General features: G+C 33.4%; 1 protein-coding gene across 22 annotated transcripts in view; it reads right to left on the bottom strand.

Annotated features, from left to right (window-relative positions):
* The window catches only part of CEP44 (centrosomal protein 44), an 83,873-nt gene that overhangs the window by 17,616 nt on the left and 39,373 nt on the right, over positions 1-26,884 (bottom strand). For 15 of the 22 annotated variants that reach the window (XM_023505854.2, XM_023505859.2, XM_023505851.2 and 12 more), the window contains 2 exons: positions 18,861-18,991; positions 18,605-18,642 (listed from right to left, as the gene is read on the bottom strand). In XM_023505854.2, coding sequence (XP_023361622.1) covers positions 18,605-18,642; positions 18,861-18,991 — 169 coding nt within the window. Of the gene's footprint in view, positions 1-17,223; positions 18,022-18,604; positions 18,992-24,632; positions 24,711-26,026; positions 26,062-26,884 lie in introns of those variants that run through there. The other 7 variants (XR_004230070.1, XR_004230071.1, XR_004230072.1 and 4 more) reach the window with 4 other exon arrangements.

Below are 26,884 nucleotides of genomic sequence, written 5' to 3'. Positions count from 1 at the left end.
CATAGAAATTTATCTTTCCCTACTGGCAAATAGGAGGGGAAGGGGATAAGAGAAAAGGGGTGGATGGGGAGAGGTGTTCGAAGAGAGGGCAGATTAAGAGAGGTAATATTCAGAGAAGCAAAACATCTTTGAGAATGGACAGAGTGAAAGGAGAGTGAGAACAGAATAAACAGGATTGGGGAGAATAGGTAGAGAGAAATACATTTAGCAATCATAACTATGAAAAAAATTTCAAAGCAAGTTTCTCTATAAAGGCTTCATTTCTCAAACATATAGAGAACAACAAATTTATAAAAAAAAAAAAAAAGCCATTTCCCAATTGATAAATGATCAAAAGATATGAACAGTGTTCATATGAAGTAATCAAAGCTATCTTTAGCCATATAAGGAAAAAAATGTTCTAAATCATTTTTGACTGGAGAAATGAAAATTAATTTAATTTAAAATTAAAATAATTTTTAAGGCACTACTACTAGATTGAGTAATAGGATAGAAAAAATGATAAATGATGGAGGGGATGTGGGAAAATTGAGACATTAATACACTATGTGTGGAATTATAAACTGATTCAACCATTCTTTAGAGCAACTTGAAACTATGCCCAAAGGGCTATAAATCATGCAACCATTTGACTTAGCAATACCACTTCAAGGTCTGTATCCCAAAAAGGAATCGCTTAACTAGCAAAACTGAGTATAACCTTCAGGGAGGGAAAAGAAATTCAGTGAAATAGAGGACATTTAACTTCAATTTTCACTATAAGACAGAGGAAAAGGAAGCTAAGGACCAAAGATCTGCAAAAGGAGATAAAAACAAAGTAGCACAAGTTTATTTAGGAATTGGCCGCTTTTTACACTTTGTCAGTGGTCATAGCCTCCTTATGAGATCTCTTCATCCACATGCCTCTGTATCTCAGGCTCTACAAACTGATTTTGTTTTTGTGTCCAGTGACTAAGATAAATTCCTACTGTTATACTTCTCGGTATCCCTTCTTTAAAAGAAACAAAAAAAAAAAAAAAAAAAAAAAAAAAAAACTTAGCTCAAGTTTCTTCTAGATGAAGTCTTTTTTTTCCCATTCCACCCAAAGTCAATCAATTCTTTAAAAAAAAAAAAGCTTTTTTTTTTCAAAATATATGCAAAGATAATTTTTAACAATTACCCTTGTATTACAAATTTTTTTCTCCCTCTCTTCTGCCCATTCCCTCCCCTAGACAGCAGGTAATTCAATATATATCAAACATGTGCAATTTTTCTATACATATTTCCACATTTATCATGCTGTACAAGAAAAACCAGATCAAAAAGAAATAAAGAAAACAAAATGAAAGTAAAATAACAACAAAAAAGTGAATGTATTGTGATCCACAGTCCCCACAGTCTAGGTGCAGACTCTCTCCATCACAAGACCTTCAGAACTGTCCTGAATCACTTCACTATTGAAAAGAATCATGTCCATCAGAATTGATCATCACATAATCTTGTTGTTGCTGTGCACAATGTTCTTTTGATTCCAGTTACTTCACTTAGCATCAATTCTTGTGAGTTTATCCAGGCCTTTCTGAAATCATCCTACTGATCGTTTCTTACAGAACAATAATATTCTATAACATTCACATACCATAACTTATTCAGACATTCTCCAACTGATGGGCACCCACTCAGTTTCCACTTCCTTGCCACTACAAAAAGGGCTGCTACAAACTGTACATGTAGGCTCTTTTTTCTTTTTTTATGATCTTTGTGATACAGGCCAAAGTCTCCCAATGTATTCAGGGATTTCTCTAGTGGTCCAGACTCTGGAGGAGAAAAGGAGGCTGATGACTTTCCAGAGCTTTGCCTCACAAATCCAATTCATTTGCACATCAAGACTTCCTGATATCTTATTCCTGATATCATTGGCTCTCTAAAGAATAAGAACAGAACCATATCCCTCGTTCATTTTCCTTTGAATCTTGTCTTTCATTATCGGAATGTAAGTTTCTCTATTCTTTCTGCTTGTAGGTGTATCGTTAGTGCTTAACACAGTATCTGGCAGTTAATAAATGCTTGTTGACTGACTGACCCACATGTCTCTCACTTTTAAGATATAGAATAAGACATTTTTTTTGGAAATGGCTAATATACACAAATAAGGTCAGACCTAAACAATTTTTAAAATGTCATTTGCTTATAGGTAAGCCGAGCTAACATATATAAAAAAACGACACTTTTACCTAAATTGATCTACTTATTTGATGCCATAATAATCTAAGAGCCAAAACTTTTTTATAGTTAGAAAAAATAATAATTGAATTAATTTGAAAGAACAAAAGTTCAAGATTATAAAGAGAATTAATGAAAAAATAAATGCAAAAGAAGGTGGCCTAGCCACCACTGAGTATTATAAAGTGGCAGTCATCAAAACCATATGTAGACCAAGAAATAGAATGGTAGATCGGGGAAGAGACAATAATGAATGACTAAAATAGACTACTGTTTGGTAAACTAATAGAGTCCAGCTTCTGGGATAAGAACTTGCTATGTGACGAAAATTCTGATAAAACTGGTTAACAGTATAGCAGATAATTGACACAGATCATCAGCATTTCACACCTTACACCATAAGATTGAAATGGGTTCATAATTTAAACTTAAAGCATGATATTATAAGCAAATTAGGAGAGCAAGGAATAATTTACCTATCAGATCTTTGAAGAAAGGAGGAATTTATGACCAAACAAGAAATAGATAATATTAGGAAATAGAAAATGGATAATTTCAATTATATTAAATTTAAAAAAGTTTTTGCACAAACAAAAATCAATGGAGAAACAATTTTTATAGTTGGTGTTTCTGATAAAGGCCTCGTTTATAGAGTCACATTTATAAGAATATAAATCATTCCCCGATTGATAAATAAATGGCCATAGGTATAAGACAATTTTCAGATGAAGAAATTAAAGCCATGTGTAGTCCTATGAAAAAATGTTCTAAATCATTATTGATTAGAGAAATGCAAATGAAAACAACTAGAGGCACACCTTACATCTCTCAAACTGGCTAACAGGACTGGAAAAGATGATAAATGGTGGAGATGTGGGAAAACTAGAATACTAATGTATTGTTGATCCAGCTATTCCAGAGAGAAATTTGGAACTAAACTTAAGGTTCTATAAAACTATAAATACCCTTTAATCTAGCAATGGCACTATTTGCTCTGTATCCCAAAGAAATCATAAAAGAAGAAAAGGAATCTACACATGCAAAAATGTTGGTAGTATCTCTTTTTGTGGTAGCAAAAAGTTGGAAATTGAATGGCTACCTGCCAGTTGGGGCATGGCTGAATAGGTTATGGTATATATGAATGTAATGGAATATCATTTTTCTGTAAGAAATGATGAGCATGCTAATGTCAGAAAAGCCTGAAAAGACTTAGATGAACTGATACTGAGTGTAGTGAACAGAACCCAGAGAACATTGTACACAGTAACAGCAAGATTATGTGATAACTACAACACTTACCTCTTCTCAACAATATAGTTATCCAAACCAATTCCAATATACTTGGGAATGGAAAATGCCATCCATATCCAGAGAAAGAACTATAGAGACTGAATGCATATTAAAGTATACTATTTTAATTTTTTTTGGTTTTTTCTTTCTCGTGATTTTTCTTTCACAACATGACTGACATGGACATATGTTTAAAATGATTATACATGTGTAAACTACATCAGATTGCTTGCTGTCCTGGGGAAGGGAGAAGAAAAGAAGTGAAGAAAATAATTTGGAACTCAGAATCTTACAAAAGTGAATGTTGTGTGCAAAAATGTTTGTGGCAGCCCTTTTTGTAGTGGCAGGAAACTGGAAATTGAATGGATGTCCATCAATTGGAGAATGGCTGTAAAAGTTATGGTATACGAATGCTATAGAATATTATTGTTCTGTAAGAAATGAACAGCAGGATGGGTTCAGAGAGGCCTGGAGAGACTTACATGAAATGATGCTGAGTGAAATGAACAGAACCAGGAGATCATTGTACGCTGCAACAAAAAGATTATATCAATGATTAATTCTGATGGATGTGGCTCTCTCCAACAATGAGATCATTCAGATTACTTCCAATAGTTTAGTGATGAAGAAAGCCATCTACACTCAGAAAGACCTATGGGAACTGAGTGTGGTTCACATGGCATTTTCACTCTTTTTGTTGTTTGCTTGCATTTTATTTTCTCTTTTGTTGTTTTGATTTATTTTTTCTTGTGCAACAAGATAATTGTATAAATATGTATGCACATATTAGATTTAACAGATTTCTACCATGTTTAACATATATTAGACTACTTGCCATTTAGGGAAGAGGGTGGGGAAGGGGAGAAAATTGCAACACAAGGTTTTGCAAGGATTAATGTTGAAGAATTGTCCATGAATATGTTTTGAAAAATAAAAAGCTTTAATAAAAAAAAGGGGGAGGTTGAAAACTATTTTTAAATGTAATTGGAAAAAATAAAATACTATGAAGTGTGGGGGGGAAGAAATGGCTAATGTGTGGATCTGTTGTCTATACTTTTTTTTTTTTTTTTTTACAATGAAGGGCATAGAGGATGAGTTAATATACAGTAATAGAAATAGAAAAAAAAAAAAAAGGAAATGAAAGAGCACCAATAAAACATTTTAAAAAGAAAAGCAAATTCCTGTAACAGTTCAATTTGGTTTTGTGTGTAATAATTTTTTTTAAATCATATGACTTTAAACATTCATCTAAAACTTATTTTAGATGACCCTATTTAAGACATTGTCCTGGCAAATATTTCAGTTTGATTATTTTTCTTTGGAAGAAGTAAATTTGCTTGTTAAGTAAGGAGAGAACTAAGTTTCCTTTTAAATATAACTAACATCACAATTTCAAAGACCCAAAGAATTTTATGAAGGACATTTGTGGCAGAAGGGTTAGTGGGCAGGAGAACAAATCATACACATCTAAAAGGAGTAATAAATGAGCAATGTATATGTGGAGAAGCAAAAGATAGAGAGGTCTTTGCTGATTTCAAACAGTATGTTTGCCAGTTAAACCTTTAATTAAGGCATTAAAAAATAAAAGTATATATAGTAAAGAATTATAGTGAATAAACATACATTGAATTATGGTGACTAAGAGGCTGGATGCATGAGTAAGTGGGTATGCGTGCATTCATGTGCATTTGATAAAAATTTAGTGATCCAACTCACAGAACTGAGGCTTCAAATTTTTTTTGCTGTCAGCAAACATTGCTTACCAGAGTTACAGAGATTATAGCATTCAGAGATACTGCAGTTCTAGGCCTGTGGAAAAACATGGTTAATTATTAAGTCAAGTTTTTTTTTATTAGAAATAGGGGCACCTAGAGCCTCTTTGTAATTCATTGTAGTTGTTCAATAGTATCCAACTTTTCCTGACCTTATTTGAGGTTTTCTTGGCAAAAGTACTGGAGTGATTTGCCATTTCTTTCTCGAGCTCATTTTACAGATAAGGAAATTGAGGCAAACAAGATTAAGTGACTTTTTCAGGAAGTCTCAGCTAGTAAGTATCTGAGGCAAGATTTGAATTTATGAAGATGAATATTCAGGATTCCAAGCTCATTGCTCTATTCACTGTGCCACTTAACTGATTTTTAAGATTAATAGTTGGGCTTAACAATGATAATTATAGTAATAATAGATGATATTTATTTATATAGCACGTTAAAGTTTGAAAAGTGGTTTATAGTATCTCATTTGATTTTCAAAACTACCCTGGGAGGTAGGTGCTATTATTATCACCAGCAGTAGTTCTCAAATCTCGAAAAATGTAATATTTTGAAAAAGCAAACAAATCCATTTTTTCTTTTCAGTTCTTCCATCTAGAAATAATAACATATATCTGGAGTGATGGTATCTGAAGGCTACTCAGATTCCATACTCAGTGATAATCTTCCAACGAAATTAGCTGTATAAGCACACCTTCACCTAAGAGTAAGATCACTGGAACTGTCCATTTGGATAACTTGTAGGATTTTAGACCTGAAAGGAACTTCTCCTTTCAATCCCTTCATTTTTTAATATTTAAGTTTTTCTTTTTTATGATCCCAAACTTGACAAAAAGTACAACATATGAACATTTCTCTAAAAATGAGAAAAGCATCTGAAACCTTGAATCTTTACTACATACAATTTATTTTTGTATATTTCAAATTTAACATGATACCTCAAACATGACCATGTGTACCTAGGTTTTCTTCCTACCAACACTTTCATTTTAGTTAAAGGTCAGAGACATGGAGTTATCCAAAGCCACCCAACTAGTTAGTGACAGAGTCAGAACAGTAACATCACATGAGTTCACAAAACTATTAAGTTTTTCCAAGGCAGCTCCATGGCATAATGGTTAGAGTATTAAATTTGGAGTTGGGAAAACCTGAATTCAACTTCTGCTTCAGAGAGTTATTAGTTATGGGATCTTGGGAAAGCCATTTAATCCATCTGTCTCCTCATCCGCAAAATGGGAATGATAAAAATAAGACCCATATCTTCAGTGTTAGTTATCAATACTAGTTATTATAACGATGTACAGAATACTAGTTTGGGCATTAGATGAGAAGTAGTTTTTAAGATTTGGTTTTGTACACTTATGGAATTTATGGTCAAATAATGGCATAATACTGACATAAAGAATGTTAATACCTAATATGTGACAAACACATCAGAGGTATGAAACAAAGTGCTATACAAAGGGGAGGGAGAGACATTACCAAAAGGCTATTAGAGAAAGTGTCCTTAAAAGAAAGGTCAGTTGAGTTGGTCTTTAAAATATGGGCAGGAGCAGGCATGATGTTGCATGCCTGTAATCCCCACTTGTGTTCCGGAACCACAGTAAATTAAGTCAATTGGATCTCCTATGCCCCTACTAAGACCAATACAGACATGGTGAGACCAATCAGGTAAACTGGCTTAGATTGGAGACAGAGCAAGTTAAAGGTCCCCTGTTGATCAGTAATGAGATTAGGTCCTGAGAAGCCACTGCAATCCTAATCTAGGGAAATCTAGTCTTGAAGGGGAGGTGGGGGGGAGAGAAAAGAAAGAAAAACACAGAAATTCAAAAGATCCAAGGAGATCTAATTTTCAGTCTAATATTCTTCTATTCTATATTGTCCTTTCTTAATATGGGAGAATACACACTATCTACATTTTGAAAATACTGTATTTTTTTTTTGCAATGTACTTCAAGAATTTATTGTTTTAATAGAGATCATTACACTCTTTAGATGATTTTCATGAATTGATATCATTGAGGGGGGGGGCAGCAGAAATAATTAACTCATGACCAAGTTTCTGATGGCAGATTTTGAACTGAACTAGTCTGAGCTCATTAAACTGAAACACCCTCTCACCTTGATAGAATATAAGCTTCTGTAGATTTTTGTTGTTCAGCTGATTATAATTGTGTCCAGTTCTTTGTGATCCTATTTGGGGTTTTCTTGACAAAGATACTAGAGTTATTTGCCAGTCTGCCATTCCCTTCTCCAGCTCATTTTCCACAAAGAAACTGAGGCAGACAGGGTTAAGTGACTTGCCTAGGTTCACACAGTAAATATCTGAGGTCCATTTGAACTCAGAAAAGCAAGCCTTCCAGACTCCAGGCCTAGAACCCTCTTCACTGCACCACCTAGCTGTTGCTTGGGATTAGAAAGTGTTTGTATTTCTATCTCCAATGCCTTTGTGAGAGATTAAAAGAATAGATGGATTAAAATTCTGACAATGGATTGATTAGTTTTTGTTCCATACCAATAGTCATTTTTTTTTTTAAAGCTACTTCCTAATTTTCCACCTGGAAACTGTAGGAACTATACAGTTCTGGGGGAACTATAGGAAATGACCCAGATAGTACAGTACTCCTTCTTCCTCAGATTGCAGGAGCATGTAGAAACAGTAACATATTGTTTAGTCCTAAAGTTCTGAAAACTATTTTATACAGTATCCATGCTGAAACACCTAGAGGTATGTTATTAGTTGGAATTTTCTAAAAAACCTTAGTCTCAACAAATAATATGACAAAGTAGTTGAAAGTTGTCTTGCAGTTTAAATATATGGTGGCAGGTCCATATGTTGCATATCCAATAAAGCATGAAGGTAAAAAAGTGAGCTTCAAATAAGTGTAGTTGAATTTACATAATCCAAAAATCTCTACACCCCTTAGTTTAGGATCTGGTGGCACTCCCAAAATTTTAGCTGCCATCAAAGTCCCTCTCTATCCTACTTAATCCTGACCTTCCTCTTCTTCCCATACACTTTTCATTTCATCAAAACTTTCCTGAGGGAAGTGGGGAGGAGAGAGAAAACTGCTGCAAAAGAGGTAAGCTTCTGGTCATGTATACTTATAGTTTATCTAATTTATACTTTAATATATTTAACATCTACTGATCATCCTGCCATCTAGAGGAGGGGATGGGGGGAAGAAGGGGAAAAACTGGAACAAAAGGCTTGGCAATTGTCAATGCTGTAAAATTACCCATACATATAACTTGTAAATAAAAAGCTATTAAAAAAAAAAAAGAGGTAAGCTTCCTTCCATTCATGAGTTTTTTTCCAGAAAGCTTCAGAGAAACCTGCATAATTGAAATTTTAATAAAGAAACAAACATAAAACTACTTGGTTTGTGTCAAAATAGAGACATCTGCAGGAGGAACAATATCTCAACCTCTACTTCCATACAAAATTAGACCAAGTTTTCCTTCCATCTTGCTTGCTTGAAGAGATTTAACAGCTCATACTGTTGAGATGACCTCTGATTACCTGAATCTGAAAAAGCTACAAGAATCTAGGCATAATCTAGTGATTTGCTGCTCAACTAAATCAGTTGTGAATGTTTTTAATGTATATCTTTGATGAATCTACCCTCCTCTGGCCTTAGCTAAGTAAATTTCAATTTGTTAACTTTGGAATTTCATTCCAATATGCAGCACAGATTACCAAGAGCCCGAGTCAAGTCTAGACCAAAACAACAGCTTAAGTTTTAAGTATTATTCTTTATAGTCTTCAATTTTCTCCGGAGTATCTTCTCTCTCTGTGGTGACCCATTTGTTTTGCTATATTAATTACATAAAATTTTATCTAAATATTTTCCCTCTAAATGCCCTTTCTCCCTTCCTCCAAACTCAGTTTATAATCCTCTTGGTTCAGGTCAGTAAATCTGCTATACAAATTTTGTTTCCCCCCCCCTTGGTCTTCAAAAGTCCATTGTTCCTAGAGAATACACTATGATCTGGAAATCCAAATTTTGTTTTTGATACCATTTATATGAACAGGTGTTCACTCCCAACATTCAACTAGCAGAAGAGATTAAATCTTTCCCTATACTTACAAATCTGTCCATATCCTGCCCAAGACTCATTAGTAGTACTTGTAATACCTGTGGCAGTCTTTCAATGAAATTAAGGGTCTGAATATACTTTGGGGGAAAATTTTCTTGTCCTCTTGTTTCATAGTATCCAGACAACAAACTTGGGGAAATGCATACATTAGCAGTAACAAGTATAATTCTCACTTGGAAACACACAATTCACAATATTGACTTTCATCTCCCTTCACAACCTTGCACTCTTTCTTAAGTTTCTTCCTGGCTTATTTCTTTTGTCCTTTTTAATAACTCTTCAGACTCTGTAAGAAGATGGTAATAGAGTAACTACATTCCTCAAATCTTTTCATTTTCTTTTGCATCAAGGAAGACCAATTTGTATTTATAATCCTGAATGCAGTTAGACAAGAAGCTAAACAGCAAATATTCAACAGGATACTGGTACACATGATTCTATTTCCTTACCTACTAGATCTCCACTTTATAGTTTTCTTATAGTTTAATTACACTTTATAGTTTTCTTAAAATTGCTATTAACTGGCATGGCAAACTGCTTATATGTTAAATCCTTCTGCCACTAGGTTCCTGGGAAAATCTTAAAAGCATAAAAAGAGGAACCATAAACACCAAAGATACTTTAATGCCAAACTGAATAAGGCAATGACTGCTAGAAGAAAAAGGTATGTATTGATAAAACTCCCTTGGGATTACCCTTGAGATCTCTTGGCAATGGAGAGCAATTTCATTCTTCTCTTCATCCACTTAATTTTACCTGCCTTTTTGATTTGAGTGGTTAAAATTTACAACTATCATCTCTAAACAATTACTTTGATTTAATTGTTATTCAAGAGTCAATTAAAGCTGGATAGAAGAGGAAATTTAAATGATCCAAGTTTTGTATGTCCCAATTTGTATTTTTTTTTCCCTAAAAGAAATTACCCAGAGAAAGTTTAGAAATACACATTTAATAGAGACCAGAGTATAAAAACTTGTTTTAATAAGTGTGCAGTGCCAGAGACATTCCCTAGGAGTAATTCTAGAACACTCAATCCAATACAGCCATAAAGCCGAGTAAGCTAAAGTAGATGGCCTTTTTCTCATTTCCTTTGGAAGGGTAGCCATCTTCCAGGAGTTACTGTGAAAAATCTGTCTATGTGACAGAACAGGAAGTTCCCTAAGCACATCAGACAGAACTGTGGGGTTCTTGCTTGGAAATATCACCTGATAATAATCATAGTTAGCATGGTTAATGTTACTATGTGAAAGAATTATGGAAGAACTAAAGTAATTGAGTGAAAAAATAGGACTCAGAAATGGGTATCATAAGCACTACTGCTATGTCACTTGAAATACCTTCTGAATTTTTAACCTTTTTCAGTCTTCTTTCTTGTTTTGAATCAATTGGATTGGCCTTCACTCCATTTCATTTAACTCAGTAATGTGGAAAACAATACCTGTGTGTGTGTGTGTGTGTGTGTGTGTGTGATAAACACAGAGAGATCTCTATTAGCAACATAAATGTATTTGTAGGGAGTGGGCAGAATACTCAGTAAGACCAAATTTCAATCCAAGCTTCTGGAGCATATTATGTGATCCTGGGCAAACAGTAAAATCTCTTATTGCTTCAGGAAAGACTCTTAAGACAGTAAAATGCAGAGAGCTTGGTTACCAGCTTTGGCAATAGGAATCTCCTCTTTTGGAATTCTCCACCAAAATGAAATCAAGTTCTCTGTATGTAGAGATGTACTTTTCTTTGCTTTTTGCACTTAATATTTTATGTCTCTGTTCTCAATTTTTAAAAGTTGGTTCAATCAGATTATATTTCTCTTTAAGAAAAAAAAAATGTGACCCTCCAGGTGATTTGAACTCTTTTTCTTTCCCTGGTGAGTCAGTGGCCTCCAAGAGACAAGAATATTCTCCCATTCACCCTTAGGCCCTTAAAAAGTAAATCCTCACACAGGATAGTTTACCTCTCAAACCTATGGAAGGGGAAGGACTTTATGACCAAAGAAGAACTAGAGATCATTACTGATCACAAAATAGAAAATTTCGATTATACCAAACTGAAAAGTTTTTGTATAAACAAAACTAATGGAGACAAGATTAGAAGGGAAGCAATAAACTGGGAAAATATTTTTACAGTCAAAGGTTCTGATAAAGGCCTCATTTCCAAAATATATAGAGAATTAACTCTAATTTATAAAAAATCAAGCCATTCTCCAATTGAAAAATGGTCAAAGGATATGAACAGACAATTCTCAGATGAAGAAATTGAAACTATTTCTAATCATATGAAAAGATGCTCCAAGTCATTATTAATCAGAGAAATGCAAATTAAGACAACTCTAAGATACCACTACACACCTGTCAGATTGGCTAAGATGACAAGGAAAAAATAATGATGATTGTTGGAGGGGATGTGGGAAAACTGGGACATTGATGCATTGTTGGTGGAGTTGTGAACGAATCCAACCATTTTGGAGAGTAGTTTGGAACTATGCTCAAAAAGTTATCAAACTGTGCATACCCTTTGATCCAGCAGTGTTACTACTGGGATTATATCCCAAAGAGATTATAAAGAAGGGAAAGGGACCTGTATGTGCACGAATGTTTGTGGCAGCCCTTTTTGTAGTGGCTAGAAACTGGAAACTGAATGGATGTCCATCAGTTGGAGAATGGCTGAATAAATTGTGGTATATGAAAATTATGGAATATTACTGTTCTGTAAGAAATGACCAACAGGATGATTTCAGAAAGGCCTGGAGAGACTTATACGAACTGATGCTGAGTGAAATAAGCAGGACCAGGAGATCATTATATACTTCAACAACAATACTATATGATGACCAGTTCTGATGGACCTGGCCATCCTCAGCAATGAGATCAACCAAATCATTTCCAATGGAGCAGTAATGAACTGAACCAGCTACGCCCAGAGAAAGAACTCTGGGAGATGACTAGAAACCATTACATTGAATTCCCAATCCCTATATTTATGCTCACCTGCATTTTTTATTTCCTTCACAAGCTAACTGTACAATATTTCAGAGTCTGATTCCTTCTGTACAGCAAAATAACGGTTTGGTCATGTATACTTATTGTGTATCTAATTTATATTTTAATATATTTAACATCTACTGGTCATCCTACCATCTGGGGGAGGGGGTGAGGGGTAAGAGGTGAAAAATTGGAACAAGAGTTTTGGCAATTGTTAATGCTGTAAAGTTACCCATGCATATAACCTGTAAATAAAAGGCTATTAAATAAACTAAAAAAAAAAAAAAAGTAAATCCTCAAACAAATTAATATTAGAATAACTGTTTCCCAAAGTTCCAAAGCAATTAAACCTTTATATTTAGGTTGTTTCTACCTAATGAGGCACTTCTTTCCCATCTTCTTTACACATGATATAGTTTAAGTAGTCAAAGAAGTTTGCCTTTTTCACTAAATATATATTTAAGGCATAAGTGGTACTGAAAGTTCTCTTTTTGTAGTTTAATAAATTTTAAAGCTTAAAATCCTAAAAGTTTTACATTTCTCCTTTTCTACATCTATTTTAAAGAATTGATATAGACAAGACTAAGGATCATTAAAAAGTAAAAATTAAATCCAAAATCAAAAAGCATTGTAGTTTATAAATGAACAAGGTTCTCTTTAATGCTTCCCCAAATGCCTGTCATCTATGTGAGGTGCACTACAAGGAAGGGCATTAAACAAAAGGGCCTGAAATCTGCTTATCATTTTAAAAATGATGGAATAAATGAATCATATGTGAGGCTATTTTTTACCTAATAACTGCTTTCTTATAAATATGATATGACTTGAGGTAACTACTTTCTAAATCTATCACTGAATATAACTGGATTATATTTCACCTACTTTCCTAATGTTATACTACTGAAGAAGCAGAAAGTTGCAGCTGTCTTCTTATAGTTAAAAAAAAAAAAAAAAAAAAAGTCACATGGTCTTTGATGGTCTTCCTCTTAAGGATTCTTTAAATCTTAAAAGTTTACAAGTTAATCAAAAAGCAGCAACTGATTCTTTATTAATTTGCCAAAACCTTGAAAAGTTTTACAACTATTTAAAAAAAAAATCTATTTCCCACCACTCTACCAAAACTATATTTTAAAAACCTTGTAACACTCACAATAAATCAAAACAAACATGCACACAGTTAATGTCCCAAAACTGTCTCATCTTAGATTTGTCTTTTACCCCTCCAGTAGGAGATGGGTAACATAATTCATCTTCATTTCTCTGTACTCATAGTTTAGGGAGTGATCTTTTCCCCCTTTCACTTACTACAAAAGAACGGGACAATAAATAACAAATCTTTATCCTTTAAATACCAGGCAAAATTTGTATTCTATTTTTTATTCACATCCTAGTTATTAGACCAAAAATTCATACTGGGGAAATATCAGAAATCCAAGTTTCTTAAGTTTTCTAGCAAAGATAATAAGATTATTCACAACAAACTTCACGTAATATCAAGATGAGGAAAAAGTTTTAAATCACTCTTTGCACAATTATAATATGTATAATTTTGGCAATTATATTATAATTAAACTAATTCTTTTCCCTCTTTTGCCTGCTAATACTTTCCATCTGTTTGCCTTATTGAAACTTGGAGTGAGGGCTTTCCTTTCTTTCTTGTCAAACCAAAGTAAATGCACACAATATCCTTACCCCTACAGATAACTGCTTCTTTCTTTCCTGGTCTATCTATGATATTGACTTATATGAAATATTAAATTGTGACTGTGGTGTTCTCTTCTTTTTTATAATATATGATGGTTCTCTCTGGGAGCAGGTTTCTTGGGGAGGTTTTCTGGAGGCAGCCTTAGTTTCAGTTAAAAGTAATAATTACTTCAAATGCAGCCAGCTGATAAAATCCAAACGTTTATTTTTTTCCAAGTCTTTCTTTCCTTGGGCCCGGTTAGCTTTCTTATCTCTCTGCTTGGTTCCAAGAGCTCTTGCTGCTTGTCCTTTGCCTCTGCTTTCTTCAGCCTCCAGCCAGCACAAAGGTGGAAGATGGAATGAATCTGACTCTGCCTCCAAGAGTGGGCTTGTGGGATTCTGTATCTCCCAGAGTGCCCCTTGGCCCTGAGAGTTTCTTGCTTATATGCTGTTCACTGAGTACACACCAATCATTATATCACTGGAAAACCATTATTTGTTGTAGGGTTAAATCAATTCTAAACTAGATTTAAACATTGTCTCCTCAATTCCACTTAGTACCTTGTTTCAAGTTCTGGCCCATAACATCTGCTGATAGGATCAGATCAATCATATTGAACCATGCTAAATTAGATATTGTCTTATCAATTCTAATGACTTAACAGTTTGTAAGGATTCCAACAGTGACAACATAACTAATTTTATAGTCTTGCCCTTAGGAGATCCTACCACTCTTTATATCCAATAGGTTAGTTGTATAATTTCCTAATGGGGTAAGAGCTCACACATATTCCCAATAAGCTCACCCAGTACTATGAAAACTGAAACAACTTTTGGACTATTATAAAATAATTTGTTTTATTAAAGATTTGAAAATAATTACCCCCTATCCATACATTTTAGCCTTTTCTTTGACAAGACTATGTGAAAGAGAGCACTGTTATTCTCTCTTGAATTAACCTTTCCTTCCTTTTAAGTTCCATCGGTCAAATAGTAAAATGTTACGAATTAGAAGGGACCTCAGTGGCTGGCTAGTTCAACACATCTTCTAAAAAGAATGCCTCCTACACTGTTAATTTCTCTTGAAGACTGCCAATGAATATGTTTAAAGCTATTTTCAATTCAATTTTCAGCTTATGAACTTTTTAATTTTAAAATTTTATGGGTATCTTTTCATATCACTTTCATTTCCAATTATCTCTCTCCCTTTCCCTGCAATCTCTCCTCTCTTTCCCCTTCTCCCCAAAACAGAAAACTTACCAACTCAATTGAGAACTGTATTCAATGTTTCATACCCAGTTTCTAACCTCTTCAAATAAGCTAAATTTTCCCATCTTTCTTTTTGGGATAAGCTTGATCATAATAATGTTTTGTTTTTCATGATATTGTCATTTTTTATTTTTGTAATTGCTATTCTGATTCTCCTCCCTTAACTAAACATCAGATTGGAAGTCTTCCCACATTTCTTATTGGTGGTTGTTAATCTTTGCATTAATTAGATTTTTAAAGTCTTTTTAAATTCTTTATACAGTTGTGTTATTGTATAAATTGTTTTTCCTGGTTCCAATTCCAATACATGGCACAGTATATAGTATGCAATGAAGAATACTTGAATTCAAATTTGGCTTCAGACACTGTTTTTTAAGTCTGGATTTAAAGTCTAAACTATTTCCTTCCTTCCACTCACGTGACTCTGCATCAAGTCATACGAGTATTCCCAGGCTTCACAAAAATTGTATTTTTCATTGATTTATGTGCCTAGCTTTCTGCAAGCTCTCTCAAAAGTGTTTCTACATTTTTGTCATCTTTTAGTTTGTTGGATATGAAATGAAATTTAAGTTGTTTTGACATGAATTTCTCTCAGTATTTTAGAACAGTCTTATGTGGTTAACAGTTTACAATTCTTCTTTAGATAAATTTGTTCATATTCTTTATCAACTTGTCCAATGCATTCTAGTTTTCATGTCCTTTTCAGACATACTTCAAGTAAAGGGTTTTTTTTCCTTTATCTACTTGCTATCTTCTTTATTCAAGTTGAATGGACTTGGTTAGAGCAAAGACTTTTTCAATTTCAAATAGTTAAAACAACGTTTTATTATTGTCTCAATCGTGCCCAGTTAAAAACAATACCAGTTATTTATGCTAGGTAGTTATTTTTTGAAGCAGTAATTTTTTTCTTCCTTCAAATTTCAAGAGAAGACCCATTCATTCTAGTAATACCAGCATTTCATTAACAAGCAACCATTTATATTTTCTATGTATTCACAATTATATCACATGACACCAAGCTTCCTTCAAATGATGATTTCTCTTAGTGGAATAAAAGGTTTATTCTCATTGCAAAATTTTGTGTTACATGCCCTTTAGATAATAATCTGTCATGTAAAGCGTATGTATGCATATGTGTGGAAGGGCACATTTGATGATGCTATAACAAAATTAAAAACATCATAGATAATCAAGAATGTAAAATAAAAATTTCTTGTCATTTAACATGTTGTGTGTAGGTTTTTGTTTTTTTAAATGCTAGCTTTCTAATTATCCTTTTCAATCACCATCACCACCAAGCAACCTAAATCAGTCTTGTCTTCTCCATGTTCTTAGAATGTATAAAACAATGGTTTCGCTCTAATGTGTAAAATATAGAGGAACCACAAGATGGCACTATAACTCTATTGAAGAGGTAATTTAAAAGTCAGCTCACAAGTTTGTTCCAAAACCAATATTTGCTACTTTTTCAACTATAATTGTTTAGATTAAAAGAATGCAAAATAATAATAATAAAATAAAATAAAAAATTAACATTGTTAAAACAAATTATTTGTGTTGTTTATAACTCACAGGGCTGTTATGAAGAAAGAATATTTTAATCTTAAACTTTCTATATAAATGTGAGTTGCTGCTATAGAATTTCAAACCCCAGAATTTTTAAGCTCCTTTAAAAATAATTCTGCACCAATAACGCCTTAAGTTAATATTTTATTTGATTTAATGTCATACAAAACATTTTAAGTTAAAAATTGAAAATTTTAATCATATACATTAAAAAAAAAAAAATCAAAGGAAAGAGCTGTTACCCTTTCATAAAGGAATTATCTTTTCTTGAAACCTGTTCAGGGCAAATTTGTGATGTAAGTTTTTTAAAATTGAGAAATTTAAAAATTTCCTTTCTTACCTCGATTCAATTTCATGTAAACCTTCCCTCAATATTATCCACACCTCCAAAGATATTTATAACTTCAGATCACTAAGAACAAAACCCAAAAACCTGCTATGTATCTTTGCAACTCTGGATGGTCTCCATCTGGGCTGCTGGTCTTAAAATGTGTTACTGAATACGATACTAAAACACTCAACACCTTTTTCACACTGAGACATCAGGCCTACACACAAATGTAGAATTGACCTCCATTTCAATATTAATAATTAAGAATCTAATGCATCACTACTTTACAAAGTTGAAAAAAAATTCTGTTTTTAAAAATTAAAAAAAAAAAATTTTCATTCTCAATATATATATTTAACTTTTCATTACAACTTATTTGGCTACACAGATGGCAAAATGGTATGCATGTAAATCTCTTGGGTGCAATATGCAAGTCCCTGCTGGAAAATTTCCAACAGGATGTAAACTGTGGTCCTCAAGCTTGCACTTTAAAAAACATATTACTTAGCACACTGCCAACAAATGTCAACACAAAAATACACTTCTGTAATGACTTCACTCTGCAAAACAAATCCACTGGAACAACAGGAATATTTTCCTCACGAAAAGTTCAAACACAATAAAGTAGTACAATTACAACTCAGAATAAATACATTTTCAATAATGAATACAGCAAATGGAATTCTCAGTGCTGCTATATCAATATATGTATATACATATATTTAAAACTTAAAGAAAATATTCAGTGTTGAGTCTCAGAAGTCCATGAAGATAATTCTAAGATGAATTATTTGAATACTTCAATAAATCAGCAGTTTCTTGAAACCTAAAAATGTTTTTAAAATTATTACAATAAAATAGGCTATTTAAGAAATTTAAATTTTCCAAACCTTAAAACAAATTTTCAATATTTATAGGGAAATCAATTACTATTAATTAAAAAGGAGTTAAAGCTAGACTACATAAAGAAAATGAAGTCAATTACAAACATTTTCTGGAAGAAAGAATTATGATCTAGGACATAATAGAAATGATTATCATAATAAGAGATTTCTTCAATATTAAAAAGAGGCCATTTTTGAAATGCCGGACCACAAATATTGTTTAGCATTTTGTAATTAAATGATAGATAATGCTCTTACTAACCATCAACTCAAATTAGACTTTTTACTCCCCAGTTAATTTCACTAATAATCCTTTATACTAACTAGTAAGAAACCCAAACAATGACTCATCCCACAAACATATAACTAAAGGTGGATTTATTATTCTCTAGAGTCCTAAGCAAATTCCACACCTGATTGAGAGACCTTCGGCGGTTTGGAACACATATGCACTCTATAGGTATCTTAGTCCAATGCAATTCCCCACGGAGAAATGAATTTTTTCTGTTCTTTTCTATTACTTACATTTTTTTTATCCTTTCTATTTTCTCCATTGTTGTCTCCTGTAATTTAAAAACAAAGTTAAATGATTCCTCTAAAATAACCAAATTCAAAAACAGATCCTGATTCTATAAAAATCTGAAATATTAATTTATATATCAGTATTTTAATGAGAACCTAAGTGATTTTTCAATAGTTTTGTTTTTCTTTTTTCCAGTACAACTAAAATTAATTGTTCACTTATTCACTTGACCTTACAAGAAAATCAAGTTTTACTTACCTTTGAAGTGTCTGTCAAACCAAAATAATTAATGGTACTGGGTTGGGGAGAGGAATCTGCGGATAATAGTAAGTTGTATCCAGACAATTGCTGATGAAGGCTCTCTGGCATCTCTTCTCTCCTTTTTCTATCTGTGGAGAAATTCATTTTTAGGTTAACTTTGTCATTATGCTCTCAATGAGGTCAACTATCGAACAGTCATTTACAGTATGTGACAGAAAAGAAAGTATTGTTTCGTAAAAAGACTACTGTTACAGGTCCAAGATCTGTCCTCATAGTCCTTTACTACAACGTATAAAAAGTGCTGTATGACTTCTCTCTCCCCCTCCCAATAATGGCTACAACAGGAGTGCTACACTTATCTTGATTACTGCCAATTCAAACACTTGGGCAAATCAAATTAAGAGTACATGTCCAAATTCAATATTCTATTACTTTCAAAATAAGTTTTTGTGCTAACAATATTTAATTACATCAAAAGGATATGATCAATAAATACTATAAAATTTTCATTCAAGATTTAAAATGCTTCCCAAGAGTCTACTAATAGACTGAGCTAGGTTTTTGTGCCAAGTTATGAAAATTAAGGGGGGGAGGGGCTAAGCAATTTTTGAAGTCATATTGAATTTTAAAATACCATGCCTTAAATTCCTGTTTCATAGACTCCTACTCTAAAAAAACTCAAGTCAAAAAAACTTTCACCCCTTGACATTTTTCAATTAGCAGAAAAGTCAGTAACTTCAAGAACTAAATCACACACAGGAAATGTAGATACGTATTTATTATCTTAACAAATATATTCTCCAATGGATGTGATCTTATCAATAGGAGTAATTCTTTTCAGTGATGCAGACAGCAATCTATTCTTTCCTACTTACCCTGTGAAACTCCCATCTATATCCTCAAATAGGATCATCACAAGGGTTGAAACTTTCCTTTAGTTCTTTTTTATCACATGGATACCAATGGAGCACATGGAGAATACTCTTGGCCACACTGTTATGTTTTTTCAGGCATATATTTCTGACAGTCTTTATACTCTTCTCCATACCTAATATGGCAATCTTCATTATCCTCTGTCAGCCTTTTAATTTTTTGCAGTCTACAGTACTCCAAAGGCCCAAACAGGTTTTTAGAATGGAGAAAAAAAGACACACATTCCACCTCTCTTCCCTCCAAAGATTATCCACATAATCCAACATAACCACACTCACTTTGCCTTAGTCCAGGTTTTCTACTTTGGTGTAACCTTCCCAAGGTGGTTATTACCTAACTCTACTACCAGTATCCATAAAAGTCATTGTGCAGACAAAATTCTCCTCTCACCATCCCATACCTTGCCCATCACCTTGCAGCTACTTGGAAAGGTGGGCTGTATTCTGGGGTAGTGGTGAGTAACTCAAATAGACAGAGATACACAAAGAATGAGCAGATATGGAAGGACTGTAATAAGACCTCATATACAACTCAGTTTCCCCTCCAAACGTTCCTATTTCTGTCAAAAGAACCACTAAGACTGGCATATCTTTTTAGTCTAATGTCATATGTTATTCAATCATTTTTTCACTTGTGTCCAATTCTTTAGGACCCCATCTTGGGGCTTCCCTGGCAAAGATATTAGAGTGTTTTGCCATTTCCTTCTCCAGTTCATTTTATAAAAGATTGAGACAAACGGGGTTACGAGTCTTTCCCAAATCACCAGTAGTAAGTTTCTAAAATCAGATTTGAGTCTTTCTGACTCCACGCCTGGTATTCTATCCTTTCCACCTAGCTACCCCATTAATTCTCATGACATATAGCATAATAGGCAGAGAGCCACCACCCTAGTTCAGGCTTTTATCACCTTTTGTTGCAACTACTGCAATAGTCTTCAAACTGGTCTTCTCGCCTCAAGTTTCTTCCCATTTCAATCCATCATCCCCAAAACTGTAAAATCACTTTGCTTTCCTAAAGTGTTTCAAATCTGACCATGCATTTCTCTTGCTCAAAAAATTTAGGACCACCTATCTGGAGCTAGAAAGCCACCTAGAGGCCATCTAGTCCAATCCCTTCATTTTACAGATGAGGAAACTTAAGCCCAGTAAAACTAAGTTGACTTGTCTAAAATTATATACAGTGCATTTTATCTAGGAGGTTCTATGATATTCTGGGGCTTAATTCAATCAACACAATGTCAACCTCCAAAGCACCTGGAGGGCTTCACCAAGTATAGGGAATCCATCCTTGACTTAAGATAATGTGATAGATCTTCACCACATGAAACAGAAAAACTATGGTAAAGATTATTCATCTCCCTATTTTATTGCCAGCTCTTTGAGGTGCTATTTTGCACTGCCAAATCAAGTAAGTTTCCTGAGGCAAGTGGAAATGGCATTGCATTAAGAAATGAAAAAGGCAACTGGACTAGACCAAGTTGAGATAAGTGGAGCAGCATAACTCAGCTTAGTCTGAAGCTGACTAGCAACTCAATAATTTGGTCTCTATTTTGTGAACAGATATTTTATACCAATTCATATGGTCTCCCCTAATAAAGGGTATGCTACCCAAAGGGAGTGGCAGGGCAATTGTACTGTCATAATTTCTTTAGCACCTAGCACAGTGCCTGGCACAGAGTAAGAGTTTAATGGATCTTTGCTGATTGACGAAAGGTGTTGAAGAAACATTCTAAAGAAATCAGAATAGGAAAATACTAAACATGCGGGAAAAATCTAAGACAATATTATTACCAAATAAAAGCTATCAAAAGGATAGTAACAGCTATCAACACTTACAATTTCCTTTCTATCTATGTACAATTTTAATAAAAATAATATATCCATTCAAGAGTATTTCTGGAGATCACAGTAGAATACACAAGCACAACCTTTTGCAAGTGACACTCCACAACACAGTACATTTTTACTCAGAAAAGTGACTGAATCTTTAAGAAAACACAAATCTACTATATTTCAAGACAATAAATGACAGGCAGATACATGAATGGGGGAGTACAGAAAGGAATGGCATAAGCATTTATATAAAACCTACTATGTATTAGACATTTTACTAAATGCTTTTTATAAATATTATCTTAATTGATCAAGAACCTCATTAAGTAGCTGCTATTATTACCTCTATCTTACAGTTGAGAAAACTTGAGATACAGGGTTTAAGTAGCTTATCCAGGGTCTGAAATTACATTCGAACTCAGGTCTTCCTGATTCCAGGCCCAGTGCTCCATTTAATGCATCAACAATTCCCTTTAATAATAAACTAAGTTTCCTCTCCCCACCCAATAACAAAAATCTACCAAAGAAAATAGGCTCTGAATTGTTACAAATTCTACAAAAGATAAGCGGTATTTCAAAGCATCAAGCTGGCAGCCATATTTATCTTGTGAGGAAGTAAATAGATATTTGTAAGAAATATATTGATTGACTAGTTCTAACATTTGATTACTAAAAATTAATTATAAACAAATTTCTAACTTCAGATTCACTGTTTTCATTTACAGAGAATTTTTTTTTTTTTTTTTTTTTTTTTGCTAAAACCGTACCTCTGAAAACTCATGCTTTTTTTACTGAACATCTTTTCTACAAACATATTAGCAATCAGTTCATGAACAAGTGTTTCCCCTTTCTAACTTGTTCACTTTTGAGATAGCTGCTTCACAAATACCTATAGCTTTATGAGAGGCTTGTGAATTCTATAGCTGAATTACTTACTTACCATTAGTAAATATTACATTTGTTTCTAAGCAAACACATTTTTGCTGTTTTATATTAAAGATATTCTCCAGTACTAGAAATGCTACTTGTTCAGAATTCTAAAATAAATAAGATTATGTAAAAAAAGCAGGAATAAATAACAAAAACTTTGGAAAAAACTTTCACAAATGTGAATTATTTTGTTAGTAAAAGAACATTCTTGGCCCTCATGTTCAACAGAAGTAAGCCCTCTTATGACTTCTCGATGCTTCCTCTAGTTAACAAAAAGTATTCCTTGTAGAAAAAAAGTACATGGCAAGTAAAACCATGAAATTTCCCAGATTACCTCCAAAACTTTTTAATGTACCTTTTAGGTATACAAAAGAGGCATGGAAAGGATCTCATTATTACTCAGTACAATTATTACTCAAAAATAATTTCAATGATTTGTCAACACCAGCGATTACCAGCATACCAATTATAATCACCATATAATGAGGGCATTTTCTTAGCTTCTTTCATTGAAGATGTCTTTTCTTGCTGCTCTTAATAGATTTCTAGTTTCACTTCCAATACTTCCACATTCAATCATGCTTAGTATAGGGATATATTTAAAGATTATACATCATTATTAGATAATCTATTAGTCTAAACTTGTGTCTATATTCCAGTCATTTCTCACCTCCTCCCCCAAAACCAGGCTTTCAACCATATCACTCAATTCAAAATCTAAAATTACTAATGGCTTATTATTAATTGCCAAATTAATGGCCTTTTCTCAGTGCTTATCCTTTATTTCTCTTTACCCCTCAACATCACTGAACATCCTATTCTCCTAAACACTTTCTCTCTCTCTTTTTTTTTTTTTTTGGGCTAAGGTAACTGGGGTTATGTGACTTGCCCAGGGTCACACAGCTAGGAAGTGTTAAGTATCTGAGATCACATTTGAACTCAGGTCCTCCTGACTTCAGGGCTGGTACTCTATCCACTGTGCCACCTAACTGCCCCCTCCTAAACACTTTCCCATCCTTGGATTTCTTCCCCAAAATCTTTCCTGGTGGTCCTCCTTCATATCTGGCTTCTTCTAAACGTCTGTGTCCTACTCTAACTATGGGCATATCTCAGTGCTGTTTTGGGCCCTCCTGAATTCCTATAATATACATCTCCTTTAAGTGATCTCTTTAACTGTGATAAATTAAATGACTACTTCTTTGGAGACAACTCCCAGACCTAAATAATCAAGTTTCAGTCTCTTCTGAACTCTAGTCACACATCACTTGGTGCCTACTGGACACTGGCAACAGGATATCTCACAGGCATATATTAATTACCATTAACTTTTTTCTCCAAACTCTCCTATCTTTCTAACTTCTCTATTTCTGCTGAGGAAACCACCATTCTTTCTAACTTTATAACTGAAATCATCCTTGACTTTCCTACTCTTAACATATCTAATAAGCTGCCAACTCTACTCAATTCTAATTTCACTTATGTAATCTCAACTGTCCCATTTAATCCACTCAAATCAAAACCCCAAATTACTACTTTTTCCTCCTCCTACCATTACTATGTGCCAGTCTCTGTGATAAACATTTGACAATTATCTCATTTCATTCTCAAAATCCTGGGAGGTAGGTGATATCATTGTCCTCATTTTCTAGATGAGGAAACTGAGGCCAAGTGATCTGCCCAGGGTCACACAGCTAAGGCTGGATATGAACTTTAGTCTTCCAGACTTTATCCACTATACCAGCAAACTGTTAGCTCAGACCTTTATTACTTTTGCCTAGACAATAACCTCTAACTAGTATCCCAGGTACCAGTTTTTCTCTTTTCCAATCAATGTTTCATACAGCAGCTAAAAATCACCTGACTGCTCCACTGACAAAAATCAATTCATCTGTTTGACTTTTAAAGTCTATCAGAATCTAGTTCCAGACTAATTTTTCTGCATGATAAACATAAAACTCTTCCCCTTCCATGATACACCCAGCTTGTTGTTCTCCACACAAAATGCTCCATCTCCCACTTCCATGTCTTTGTAAAGAGAGGCTCCACCTTCTTCCTCATGCTGTAAAAACATTACCTTGTCCTTTGCCAAGATAAGTTGAAATGTCCTTTCTACAGGAAGTTTATCCTGAACCTCTGAAAGGCTGGTTTCCTCCTAATGATTCAATGAACAGATTCAGTTTTCTTGTAAAGTGAAGCTGAAATAATTACTGAAGCCAGAAACCAGAATCAAAACTAAAACCCATTAACACTAGCACCCTGTAAACACTATTAAAGTTTCTATTATGGAAATGCTTATTCAGTAAGTCAGCAAGCTTCATCAATTTAGAATTGAAAACTGAGGCACTGATATGAGCAATAAACAAACATATCCTATTGTTGAATATATATGCTTTTTCTATATTCTGAAAAATATCAAGTCAAATATAGAGTTATGCTCTCATATGCTATAAAAATTATTGAAATACACTGTTCCATGGAGCAAATTTCAGGATTCTTATTTTGATTTTTTTTTTCTTATAAGAAACTAACTGATATTGTATTGAAAGTAAGTGGAAGAATGATATTTGTATAATAAAATAAAGTTGAAAAATAAAATGTACTCCATTATCAAATTAAAGAAGTCTCCTCAAACATACCAATGTACTCTTTGAAGGGTATTCATAAATATTACACTTTAGATATGGCATATACAATTTAAAATCAAAAGGCAAAATGAAACCATTTCCTCAGTTTTGTGTGTCAGGGGTTTTCTATTTAAGGACACTACTTTCAGAATTGTTCATTCTGAAACTCGAAAGAACCTCCTCAAAAGAACATTTAATCTAATTTAAAAGGTGAGAATTGAGGTTCAGACCACAAAGATAACTTATCCGATATCATCCAGTTTGTCAGCTGGCAAGTTCTGGACTAAAAATATTTTCAGGTTCTTTAGTGACCTTTGTAAATGTGTTCTGTTGAGAAATCAGTTATCTTTCTAGATACAATCAGAATGGATTTCCCCAAACTGTCATCACTTAAATGGTATAATCTGTATTAGCTGAATGCCTCTGGCTTTTACCACCATGCTTTTGCCACATTTTTAAAGCATGGAGATATAGAAGAGAGAATGGGAGAGCCAATAAAAAACAAAATCCAGGGTATAATCAAAGAATCAAAGTGTCTTTTCACCTTTTCAAAATGCTTTTTGTTGTTGAATGTTAAGAGTAAAAGATAAATAAAATGTTTTCCCCCCTCGTATAGGGTCTCTCATATTTAAGAACAACAAACTTTGTAATTTTTAATTTTAAGAAATAGTTTTCACTACCTTTATAGTTACTGTAAAACTCTTGACAATAGCAATAACTTCCTTTGAATGTATGAATTTCATTTTAAACTTTTGTAGCTTCAAATAGCCATAACTTATAAACTGGTTAATTTAACACTAACATTAGTCAGTACTAAATCTAGCAGGCATGTTATTCAACTCACCCATCTTCCTCCACCTTCTATTCTTTTAGCTGCATCTATAAGAAACATTTCCAAATTGTACTATGTGTTTTGATTTAACGCATTCTTCATTTTTTTGGTAAGATTTATGTATACTAAGCTAGAAACTTACGAAGAGTAAAGGTTGGCAATCTGATCATTCAAATAGTGAGGTAAACTCTCTTTAGAAAAATCCCCTTTAATAACATTACAAAAGTTTGAAACTAAGAATAGAACCCATTTCCAACACTGACAATTCTGATCTTAACCACCTATAATAGATTATTCTCTATCAAAATTCTGGTTTATTATTATGTAGACTCATAGGCACATTCCTCTCTGGGCCTACATCATTTTTCTGACTAAATGAAGCTCTTGATACCTTTTTCACAACTGACTATTCAACCTAACTATTTACTTTGATGGGTTGTTTCTGGGAGTGTGTGCATTCTAGTCCTTTAGACAACTACTGCTCCCCGAATGTAAACTGAAGGCTGAAAAAAAAAAAAATAAAATAAACTGAAGGCTGGGCACCTGAAAAAAGATGGTAGTCAAATCATGATTACTCATATATAAATTGCTTATTATCTGAATGACTTGGAATGATTTTCCTATCCTATTTAATATATCATATCATCACTTATTTACTTGTATTTTCCTCCACTTAATGGTTTTTTGGTAGCTTTCTTAAAGCCTGAGCAACACCCTTCTCCATTTTCCTTTCCATTCCTCTCAATTCTACCTTCTTAATCTATTCTAGATACATTTCTGTATTTAAAGTTCTTAATTTCTTCTTTATGTTTTATAATTTAACTGATCAAATCCAATTTTGTTATTTAAAAAAAATCTTATTTTTAACCT

Source organism: Sarcophilus harrisii, chromosome 6 (genome assembly GCF_902635505.1).
Source record: "Sarcophilus harrisii chromosome 6, mSarHar1.11, whole genome shotgun sequence".
Lineage (NCBI taxonomy): Eukaryota > Metazoa > Chordata > Mammalia > Dasyuromorphia > Dasyuridae > Sarcophilus > Sarcophilus harrisii.
The sequence above is the reverse complement of the archived record's forward strand: the minus strand, read 5'-3'. Positions and strand labels throughout refer to the sequence as shown.